The sequence below is a fragment of the Pleuronectes platessa genome, chromosome 1 (genome assembly GCF_947347685.1).
Source record: "Pleuronectes platessa chromosome 1, fPlePla1.1, whole genome shotgun sequence".
Taxonomy (NCBI): Eukaryota; Metazoa; Chordata; class Actinopteri; order Pleuronectiformes; family Pleuronectidae; genus Pleuronectes; species Pleuronectes platessa.
The window spans coordinates 14,957,623-14,969,688 of record NC_070626.1 but is presented as its reverse complement, the minus strand read 5'-3'; the positions used below and the strand labels follow the sequence as shown (position 1 = coordinate 14,969,688).

Sequence of the window (12,066 nt, the reverse complement as noted above, 5' to 3'; positions counted from 1 at the left end):
CATCTGAGGCGACTTTTACGAGAGGGTAAAAGGGCATTTAGCTGAAAGGCCACTGACCAAACAATGGATGAGAGCAGTGGCCGATGCTGCAAGGTTTCTGTCCTGAATTCACCCAGAGTGAAGTAGGAAGTTGCATCTCAGAGAAATGTCTCCTTGATAAGCGTGAAGGCAAACTTGTGTTTGCACATTTGTATCAACACAGTTGTGAAGGAGAATACCTGTAGAAACACTTTAGACTATTACTGCAAAGTCAAAGATTATTTCATACAATTGGCTCGGTTTTAAGGATATTCAATTTGTCTGATTTAAATCAATCTTCATTTGTCTGGTCTGACAGATGCATGGCGCTTTATGTTTCTTGTAGAATGAGATCTGGATACGTGGGAAAAACATATGGTGAGGTCCGTATACTGAAATTACAATTAAGCCAAAAGCAAGATATCAAGTTGCATTTAGATTTAAAAGCCATGAAGACTGGACGAAATTCAAACCATACTTTAATTATAACAATTGTAAAAACACATCAAGTTCTTCGAATACAAGTTATCAATTGTGTTAATATAACTTGTTAATTTCAACTTGAACCAACTCAAGTAATTTGTGTGTGACCAATAGAAGTAATTTTTTAAGTAGATCCAACAATTTTCTTTTTCAGTGTACTATTGAATCTTTGTATTTGCTTTTAATGCTCCAAAATCCCAGCAACTCCTGAAACTCACCTTAAAACCTCAGTGCTCCTGCAGACTAAATACTTTATTTAAAAACATAGGGTCGGGCCCATACACTGCAAATCAACTGATATTGTGATGTAATGTAGGAAATAGTGGCGACATAACAGCACTGACACAAACATACACACAAGTCTTACCTGTGTACTGTCAGTACAACCAGCCCGGTTACAGACCCTCAGCTGGTAGCCATATTCTTGGAAAGGCCCGATCCCACCAACATCAGTGAATCTGTTTTCATCGCCACGGTAACGTTCTTTTCCATCCCGCAGTATGACATAGTGGGTGATGACACCTGGTAAAATGGAAAAAGAGGAAACATTGTAAAAAACTTGAAAATCATTATACATTATTCTCAATATTTCAAAGATCTTACCGTCAACTATTGACCTCTGCTGAAATTATTGAAACAGAAATGCATCTACATTGAATTCATTAGCAATTCTTTATTACTTGGGTAACATCCAAACACAAACACACCATTAGGCCTGGCAGGTGCTTGCCAATCCAACTGGATGATGTCATCTCTTTCACCAGGGCAGCTCCAGCGGGGCGGTACCACTCCCCACGGTTTGTCCTCACTAGTGGTCACTGTCGTTGCATCACTAGAGCCTCGTCCAAAGCTGTTCCAGCCCCACACTCTATACTCATAGGTGGTGAAGGGGTCCAGGTTAGAGTCTGTTTAGTAAAGGAAAGTTAAACAGAGGAACAGTTGTGAAAAACAAAGGAAAATAAAGCTAAATGAGATAAAAACAACATGATCATAATGTGTCAGTGACGCTGTGGATGGTTATGTCATTTACAAACACTCCCAACACCATCTGAGTGTATGATTAATACTGTAAGTGTCTGGAGCTGAGGATTACTGAGCATTACGGAGGATTGTATGATATGTGTCATGTAAGGTAGTATGGACCATGTAGAACATGAAACGTCCCTCACAGGAAAGAGGGTCCCACTCCGGCCTCTATGATCGTACACAAAACATATGCACTGTCACTGGTGTGTAGTTGTAGATGTTGGCCTGGGACTAAAACAATCTGTAAGGTTGTTACAGCCATTCTGGTGAGGTATACGTACAGGAGCATATATACCTACAGATGCACATGCACATTTACTTTTAGGAGTGTTCGGGGACTCCTGCTGTAAATGACACCAGGTTTTAACCATCAGTCTGGGACTCTTCTATTTACTACTGTGATAACTGATGCAGCAAAACACACACAGTGACACACACAGTGACACACACATGTTAATTAAGCACTTAATGTGTGTGCATGCTTACATCCTTAAAACGTGTCTGTTAAGGTCTGATTCCAAAGATTCATCAGATGTTTGTGAACAATTCATTGCACATGTGGTGGTGCTGTTCGTGTTTGAGATACCTTAGGTTTTTTCCCCCTAGATAAGTATGGCATGATATCATGAGTGTGTGTGTCTGTGGGAATGTCTGTGTGAATATGTGTGTGTATGGGAAACATCTGGTGTATGGTGGGTGGCGACAGCTTTATGTGCTTCTGCCCAGATGGTGTCACAGCATCGCCTAGAAACTCTTATCCTAACTGCACCATACCCCCGATACACACACACAGCAAAGGCTGCACAGAAAGAGGAACCCTTGAATAGTAAGTAAAAACATATAATTATAAATGCACAACCACCCATGTGCACACATGACATCCACAATCACTATTAGTCTTGATTAAACAGATAAAACTACTCAGATAAATGTGCGGACAGAGTACAGAAATCGTATGCATGCCTACAAACAGCAACACACACACACACACACACACACACACACACACACACACACACACACACACACACACACACACACACACACACACACACACACACACACACACACACACACACACACACACACACACACACACACACTTCTACTCCCTTTGGGCTGATTAAGAGTAGAGAATGTTGAAATGGCATTAAAGCGCCCATCTCTAAGTTTTAATGATACACTGGTGTACAGCATAGAGATAGTTACCTTGTTACAGCTATTAATGTACACTGCAACAGCTGCCTTTGTGTGTGTGTGTGTGTTTGACTGAGTGTGAGAGTGTGTAGAAGGGCATCTGTCCCTAAAGCCCCTTGATTGCAACGTCTGACACATTTAGAGTAAATGCAGAATTGGTTTCTGCATTCCTATGAGCGGTGTGTTTCACAGATGGCTAAATTCTGTGTTAGTTATTGTTTATGGCAGAGAAGACTCGATAGAGCGTCGACATTTCGAACAAAGTCAAAGGTCAAGAGGCCGGGAAGCAAATACATACTGGTCAAAGTGTTGAAACTAAAATACATTCAGAGATACACATGCAGACACACAGTATGTCGGAGTATATCAAATTTCCAGGATGTAATTTTACAAGAATAAAGTCGACATTTTAAGAGAATAAAATCATCATTATTATGAAATTTAGTAAGTATCAGGACTTAAAAAAGACAGTGTCTATTTCCCAGAAAGAACCACAAAGACCACCAAGGTAACGGCCTCTTTTAAAAGATGGTTGACGTTATCGTTGGTTACATCAGCTAACGATAACGTCGATAATACGAAAATACGATAAACTAAAATATTAATTTAATTCACCTAATTTACTGCGTCTTTTCCCACTGAACACACAGACCCAAAAACATACAACACTCACACACCCACTTATTACCTGTGTAGGTGTATCTGCTGGCATCTCCGCTGTACACCACTTCCTCATGTGACGGACACAGGCTTCCCTCATATCCCTCCTTCGCAGAGTGTGTGTGACCGGACGTGTCGGCCATTTTGTGTGCGTTATGGCTTCTGTTTGTATCTGTGGACGGGGCACCGGTGAGGGTCTCATGTGTGATGTTGACGAAAGGCAAGTATACTGTGGTGGGTGAGTCTGGGTGTGTGTGCGCGGACAGGACCCATGTGCAGGCAGCCACGGATGGATCCAGGTCACAGGAGCCGCAGTAAGCTGTAGACGCTGCGGCTACAGGACACAGAGCGCCCTGCGAACACTGGTGCTGGGCAGAGGAAGAAGGGAGAGTTGGTGAGGAAGTAGAGGAAAGAAAGAGAAGTTTGAAAATACTGGAACAAGTATACAAAACAGTCAGAGGAGCAAAAAAGTGCAGAAAATGTAACGATAAGATTAATACAAAAACCTCTTTCTCTTTAAATTCTTCACTGACACTCTGTTTCTAACACACACACACACTCACGTGAACATAGCTACATGTGTGTGATCGTGTGTGCGTGTGCTGTATGAATTGCCCTTAATGACATCATTAGAACTAATGAGAGTTCCTACCCTTTGTCCCGGTGTGTGTGCGTGCCGCTGGGCGTGTATGTGTGTACGCGTGTGCTTTACTCATGCTGACTTAGGAACACACAAACACCACATGACCCCAATTGATAAATGGAGGATGGCCCAGTCCCCAACTCCTGATGTGACAACGTGTGTGAGATTCAGAGAGAAACGAAACGAGAGACAGACAGTGGAAGAAATTCCACCCTGCACACAATCACTTGGTCTTTTTGATGTACACTGCTAACTTTGTGAGGCCCATATGAATTTAGTTTAGCATTTATGAATATTTTTCTGTACAAATCTAATGTTTCTTACCTTCTTATGGAATCTGTCTTATGTAAAGGTAAAAAATGTATAATTCTGACCATTAATACCCACTACAAAAAATACACGTACACAGTAAAAATAAAGAGAAATTCAGTAAAATACAGACTTAAAAGATGTTGTTTACAGATTGATCCTAAATGAGATGCAAATATGTCGTCAGTTGAGATTGTAAAACAATAAAAACTAGAAGGCTGCTCTTGAGGTCAAATCTCCACCAACGCTAATGCCCTCTCTTGCTTGCACTATCCACCATAAAGTTGTTGCCGTCCATTTCACAGTCAGAACTCATAATTTCAGCTGCAGTTGTCCACATACACAAGTTGCCTTGAATGCGGTTCTTTCTGTTTACCTGTCACTCATAATCTGTTGCCTGTGAGAGCAACATTTGTGCTCATGCAGCCCCACTACTGCCATAGATAGAATGAATTCTTTAGAAAAGGGTGCAGAGAATGTAAAACAAAATCCCTGGTTTATATTCAGATCATAATTTAAACTCAGTATAATTCAATTGACATTTTGCATGTACAAAAGCTGGTTATTGTGTGTCCTGAGCAGGAAACTGCACCAGAACCAAACGTCGGGCACGGCCACCAATGAACGTTAAAGCAACACATACATGTGTGAGTGCTCAGTTACCAGTGCCGTTGCTTCCCATCACTTGAGACGAATCTTGGTGAGTAAATTCTGAACTTGTAACATTTCTGCTAAACTGGTACGTTAAAAGCTGACCATGTAGTAAAAGCAAAAATAAATATAGCCTGTTAAACAGATACACAACATTCTATATAGAAAGGATTTCACACTCTCACACACAAACTCACCTGTATTGACAAGCCGGGTGTGGGTCGATCAGCACACATGTGTCGTTGAGGGTCATAGCCAATCCCGTTGCAGCATTCTTCTCCCTGATGTATGACCTCTGACCCACAGCACTGCAGTGTCACTGTAGCATTGCCAGCAGGGTGTATTGTGGGAAATCCGTCTCTGCCCACGCAGCAGAGAGAGATCGATGAGTTTATGTAATCCTGACCACAGCAGACAAAACCTGTAGACAAGAAACATGTGTAACACATACTGTGGCAGGAAATGATTTGTAATGGAAGATCTTTCACTCTTCACTGCTGAAATTTTTTATTCTTTTCCTCATCACCTCCACTTCTCTTCATGTGCTTCTCCTCTCCGTACAGGGCATCTTTTAACACCACTCATCCTTTATTCCGCCTCTTTCCTTGTCATCATCTTTCTGTTTTCTCCTCCTCCCCCCTTCATCAATCCTTTCCCTTCACCTACTCTTGTTTTACACTCTTCTTCCCTCCACACTCCCGAAACCTTCAGTCAACGCAGGGCTGTTTTATCGCTCCTCTGTCAAACTCCCTGTCCCTCCTCTCTTCAATCTTTGGTTTCCTATCTGTGCAGAAAGGGTATTTAAGCTGCTCTGAATATTTGCGTGCATCGTCTCTTATCAACTCTTATATACATCCTCTGCTCCTCTACCGCTTTTCCTCCCCTGAATATATCTACCTATACAGCAGTGATATTCAGGCTATGCCGTCGGAGGAGTGCAGAGGCAGAGGGGAAGTGTGTTTTTCTGAGAGCTGCCATCTCTGACAGTGATAGGTGATGTCTGCCTGCCACCCCGTCACCTTCAGAAGCAAGGTGACATTTAAAATACATGCTATCTACTTCATTTCCCTGTAAATGTTCTGCAGGTGAATATCAAAATTCAAGCTGGTTTCTCTACATTCTCCATCACTTCACGTTGCAGATTCACATAACTTGTGTCCCTTTGAATTGAAAGTGACAAATTAAAAATGTTTTGTTACTGCCTATAGATCTGAGGGAGATGGACTCATCCTTGGTGGAGAAAATAGCGTTCAGGTTTAGGGAACAGGGCTCTTCTTTAATCTGCTCAGAAATGACAAATTTACTCTGGCAGACAAGAGTTGGACCCATTCTTGTACGACTAGGACTATATTTTTACAATTGAAACTATAATTCATTCCACTACAAAGCTAATTTTGAATTAAATATACATTTTAAAAGTATGATATATACATTTTCAACGTCCAGCATTTCAAATTACATGAATAAATAAAAATAAAGTATTTCATTATTCTATCTGCTCTTTGTTTTTTGTTCATTGTTGCCATACACTGCAGTGATCCCCAACCACATACTTTAGTACTAATAACTAGATGAATTGGTTTTTACTTGCTTTACTGAAATCATGATCATCCTTAAATACGTTTATATTGAGAACATATTTTCCAGACTAGTATAACATGACATTGTTGATTTAAAAGTAATTTTATAAAAGCTGCTCAGTGTATTTTTGGGTGAAATGTGAACTGTCACTATAACTGACAGCTATTCCTGATGAATACCAAATCATTGTGACCTTGACCTTCAATCTAATTCCAAATGAACGTTTGTACGGTGTTCTGAGATATTTACTTCTCAAGGCAAAACATGTGCTTGTGAGGTCACATCGACTTTGACCTTTGACCACCAAAAATCGAATCAGTTTATCCTCGAGTACTCTTGTACCAAAATTGAAGAAATTCACTCACAGCATTCTTGAGATATCATTTTCACAAGAATGGGACAGATGGACGGACAAAATGTGAACATAATGCCCCCTATCCTAGGCAGGGCTGGAGAAGTTATAAGTTATGTCTAAGAAGGCATACGCATTGTTTCACAGCTGTGAAGTGCCCAGTTTATTCATATAGCTTCATCAGAGTGTTTAAAAGCTATTTTATATATATCCAAAACAAAAGTGACACAAAAATGTCCACATCTGATTGTAAATCTATTTTCTATCAAACTACGCTGTTGCTCCTACGTCAGCAGCTCTGACATAGGAGCAACAAAACTAACGACTGCTGAAGATAGTGAGTGGACATGATGAGTTATTTCCGGCGGCCCTCATTATAAACACAAGTGGAACCGATCTTGTTGGTATGACGTCAGCACGGCTGCGTTGAGGGAAAGGACTGTCTTGCTTTGGGCTTGCAATGGATAAGAGCTATAACATCGTCCTGCTATGACTCTGTGATACTGAGTCAGCAACCACCTGCTGTGAGGATGCATCGGGAATACAAATGAGCTCGGCATAGCACGGTTAAAGGATCACAACTGTAACGACAGAAGACGAACAAATCACCTTTCTAAGTGAGGAACAGTGCAAGATTCTCTCCTCGAATAAAAAAATAAATAAACAACAAAAAAAAAGTCTTGGGTTTGTTTAGCTTGCATTTAAAATAATCGAACTTTCATGAGGCGTTTAGAAAATGTATCCTAACGGTTGATGACACGCTGATCTGTGGCACTATCTACCCCCAGCTGTGGTGCCCATTTGATTTGACAGCAGACATTACACTAAGTCATTGCTTTGTATCACGGCCCCGGCCTTTAATGGGGCAGCAGCTAGTTGTGGAGTGATAAATAACTTATTGTTTAACGCCCTAATCAGCATTCACTCTCTGAGCACCAGAAACGCTGTTAATTTAAGCAATCATTTCACTTAAAGGCCAAAAGTGGAGAACGGCACATATTTTCTAGTATGCTGCGGCAGTGCATTATATCCTCACCGCATCCATCACAGGCACAATGTGACAGGGAAATGCATGTGTATGTGTGTGTGATTGTGTGACATAAAGGCAGTCTGACGGCTAGTAACTCACTTAGCAGCGGCAGCTGTTGCAGAGCGGGGGCTTGGTGGCCAATTCCCCCAGCGCCTTACTTCAGCTTCAATGACGCGCAAATAAACAGCTCAACACTTTTTCAAAATAGCTTCTTTCCACTTATCCTCGTCCTCTCGGCATCTTCACCTCTACACTCCTCCCTTCCATCCAGACACCAGGCCGTCCACAACTCACAGTATTCACCCATTTGTCTCCCCCGCGTCTCATCTCCAGCAGCCCAACTGTCTTCTTCGGTCTCATATATCATGGCTGTGTTCAAACACAGCGCTGTGTGATTCTCCGATACTTATTTCTGCCTCTAGGAAATGCCAGGTTTCCTACTTGTGACCTGAAGTTCAGGAGTTACGACCCACCTCCTGTTCACCCTTACTCTGCTTTCACTCATCTTAACAAGAGAAGTTCCAATACCAGCATGGGAAAAGCCTCTGACACTGTCAAACCATCAGGTCAGGCATCAGCAAGTACGCAAAATTCTGTACCGATCAGGTACCACATATTTAAAGTACATTCCTTTGAAGAAGTGATTTCTAGAAGTGTAGTGTTAGACCTAGATAAAATGTGTACAAAAAGTCTTCAGTTTCAAGAGATGGCACTAGTTGGCCAATTTCAGCGTTAGAAAGAAGCCATGATAGCAATCATCACTTCCATACAGGGTTAGTAACATGCAGCTGTTAAAATGTTGTATAAGTAGCTATTTCTTTAAATGCACTGGTATCGGATCAGTACTGGGTATTGGCAGGTCCAGGTATCAGAATCAGTGTTGTGAAGGAGAAATGGTATCGGAACATCTCTCTTGATTATTCCCCCCTGTATGTCTTACTTCTATATCAAATATCTCCTCATCTACATCTTTCGGTCAGTCTTTAGCCACATTTAGTTAACTCCTCTTCAACCTTCTCATACTTCCTCCTTTTCGTTGCCAGATTTCTCTTTTGACCATGAAATTGCTCCTTCCTCTTCTCTCCTCATCATCTTTATGTCCTGTTTCCACCTCCCTCTTATCCTCTATTCCCTTCACTATACCTCCACCTCTCTCCATCGCTTGGTTACTGTTCTGCAGCTAAACATCAGTATTGCATTATCACATATTCAGCAGAAAGCCATTCCCTATCTTTTGTGCAGGTTGTATGTGTATGGGTGTGCGTGACATTGGTTTCACAATTGTGTTAACGTTTTGCAGTAAACATCTCCTGTTTCCTCTTCCTGCTGTGCGTGTTTGTGTAATGTGTATGTATGTGCTTGTATCTGTTGACAACATTTTATCGCACACCTCTTGTTTTCTCTCCTGCATCGCAGAATGCTTCAGCCCTAATCTTCAGATTTGTGTTGGATTTGCATACATTCGTTAATAACATCGGGAGCAGCGCGTCAACACAAGGTGATTAGACAATGTGAATTATTATTAGGGTTTCAGTCATTCCACTTAATGATAAGTCAATATTTAGCCCTGCCAACGAACTACTGATAAAAATGTGTGTTGTGGATTAGGGTTATCCGAGCTCTCTAGGAGACCAAAACCCCTCCACAACTTTAAACAAACCAAACACTTTTAAATACCTGAATATATTACAAGGGGTTTGGCACAAAGTGCAAAGCAAGTGTGCACATACAATGTTTGCATGCATGCTGACGGGCACACGCACGCGCTGACGCACACGCACACACACACACACACAAAGAGACAGACTGGTGGAGCACATCTGCATCCTTTGACACAGAAAGGAACAATCGTACTCTTTAGGTCTTAGCTTAACACACAACTAAACTAGCCTCACTTCTTCTTTTGTGAATGTATATGTGTACTTTTTGCTCTGGAGGGGCCAGACTATATGCCATGTGAAATGAAATCAGAGTGGATTGACTTTCTCACACAGAGCAGTGTCCCCCTGTGGACACTAACATGAGGATGTTGGGGCAGCAGACACACACAGACACACACACACACACTTTTCCCAGCTGACTGGTTGTCCTCTCGTGTTTCTGGTATCTTGTTTATTTATTTTTTTTAATCTCAACAAAATTACCAGCTGGGCGTATGTGATATTGTGTACATTTGTGTGTATGTGCATCCTTGCCTGTTTGTGTCTCGAGGGTTTGTTTAAGTGTGTGTGCTGAGCTTAGGTAAATGCTTTGGTGGCACTTATATTTTCACCACTCTACAGGGATTCAGTAAAGAGTGAGACACAACAGGCAGCTGTTAGAGTGTGTTTAAAGTGTCTCAGAGAGAACAACAGAGCGACGAGAGAGAGAGAGAGAGAGAGAGAGAGAGAGAGAGAGAGAGAGAGAGAGAGAGAGAGAGAGAGAGAGAGGGTTGAAGATATAAAGTAATAAAGAAATACACTTACATATCCCCCCACAAGTCCTGGGCCACAGCGATCTCTGCTATTAGTTTAGGATGGATAAAGCATATGATCGAGAGATAACCCTTTCTGTCAATTACAGATTAAACGTTTTATGATGAGGAAAGAAACACTACTATGTTTCAAAGGAGATTGTCTGTCCCGTTATCATCACTACGATCACTAACGTAACTGTGATTGGAAGAGTTAGTGGTTTAAGCTGGGCCCAGACCACTGGGCTTTTGAAATCCTGACTGAGGTTAAAATCAGGTTCTGTCGCGAAAATAAGGAAAATCTTTCTTCTGTATAATTTTGCCCACACTATTAGATTAGAAAATAATGGCACATCACACACTTCTGGATATTATCAGGGTTATTTCTCTATTGTTAAGACTTTTGAGTCAGCAGTGATTGCCTGTTACCTACAGTGCCTTGCATAAGTATTCACCCCCCTTGGACTTTTTCCCATTATGTACTGTTACTAACTGGAATTCAAATAGACTTAAATAAACTTTTTCCCGTTTGATCAACAAAACATGCATAGTACTTTGGAGGTGCAAAATAAATTTTATTGTGACACAAACAATAATGAGAACAAAAAAGTTGACATCTGTTGGGTGCATAAGTATTCACCCCCCTGTGTCAATACTTGGTAGAACCCCCTTTCGCTGCAATTACAGCTGCAAGTCTTTTGGGGTATGTCTCTACCAGCTTTGCACATCTAGAGATGGAAAGGTTTGTCCATTCTTCTTGGCAAAAAAGATGAAGCTCAGTCAAATTGGATGGAGACCGTCTGTGAACCGCAATCTTCAAGTCTTGCCATAGATTCTCTATTGGATTGAGGTCTGGGCTTTGACTGGGCCATTTTAAGACATTAACATTCTTTAATCCAAACCATTCCTTTGTAGCTCTGGCTGTATGTTTAGGGTCATTGTCCTGCTGGAAGATGAACCTCCGCCCCAGTCTCAAGTCTTTTGCAGACTGCATCAGATTTTCTTCAAGGATTTCCCTGTATTTGGCTCCATCCATCTTTCCCTCTATTCTGACCAGTTTCCCTGTACCTGCTGAAGAGAAGCATCCCCACAGCATGATGCTACCACCACCATGTTTCACTGTTGGGATGGTGTGCTCAGGGTGATGGGCAGTGTTGGGTTTTCGCCACACATAGCGTTTTGCATTGAGGCCAAAAAGTTCAATTTTGGTCTCATCTGACCAGAGCACCTTCTTCCACATGTTTGCTGTGTCTCCCACATGGCTTCTGGCAAACTCCAAACGGGATTTTTTATGGATCCCTTTCAACAATGGCTTTCTTCTTGCCACTCTTCCATAAAGGCCAGATTTGTGGAGTAGACGACTAATAGTTGTCCTGTGGACAGATTCTCCCACCTCAGCTGTGGATCTCTGCAACTCCTCCAGAGTAACCATGGGCCTCCTGGTTGCTTCTCTGATTAATTTTCTCCTTGTCCGACTCTTCAGTTTGGGTGGACGGCCTCCTCTTGGTAGGTTTGCGGTTGTGCCATATTCTTTCCATTTTCTTATGATGGATTTTATGGTGCTCAGAGAGATGTTCAAAGCTCTGGATATTTTTTTATAACCTAACCCTGCTTCATATTTCTCCACAACTTTATCCCTGACCTGTTTGGTGAGCTCCTTGGTC

The 12,066-nt window shown here is 41.7% G+C and overlaps 1 protein-coding gene across 1 annotated transcript in view; it reads right to left on the bottom strand.

The window, feature by feature from the left end:
* The window catches only part of ush2a (Usher syndrome 2A (autosomal recessive, mild)), a 189,576-nt gene that overhangs the window by 52,568 nt on the left and 124,942 nt on the right, over positions 1 to 12,066 (bottom strand). Inside the window, exons 61-64 of the mRNA XM_053420875.1 lie at positions 5,185 to 5,408; positions 3,413 to 3,752; positions 1,209 to 1,406; positions 869 to 1,023 (exon numbers count right to left, since the gene is read on the bottom strand). Coding sequence (XP_053276850.1) covers positions 869 to 1,023; positions 1,209 to 1,406; positions 3,413 to 3,752; positions 5,185 to 5,408 — 917 coding nt within the window. The remainder of the gene's footprint in view (positions 1 to 868; positions 1,024 to 1,208; positions 1,407 to 3,412; positions 3,753 to 5,184; positions 5,409 to 12,066) is intronic.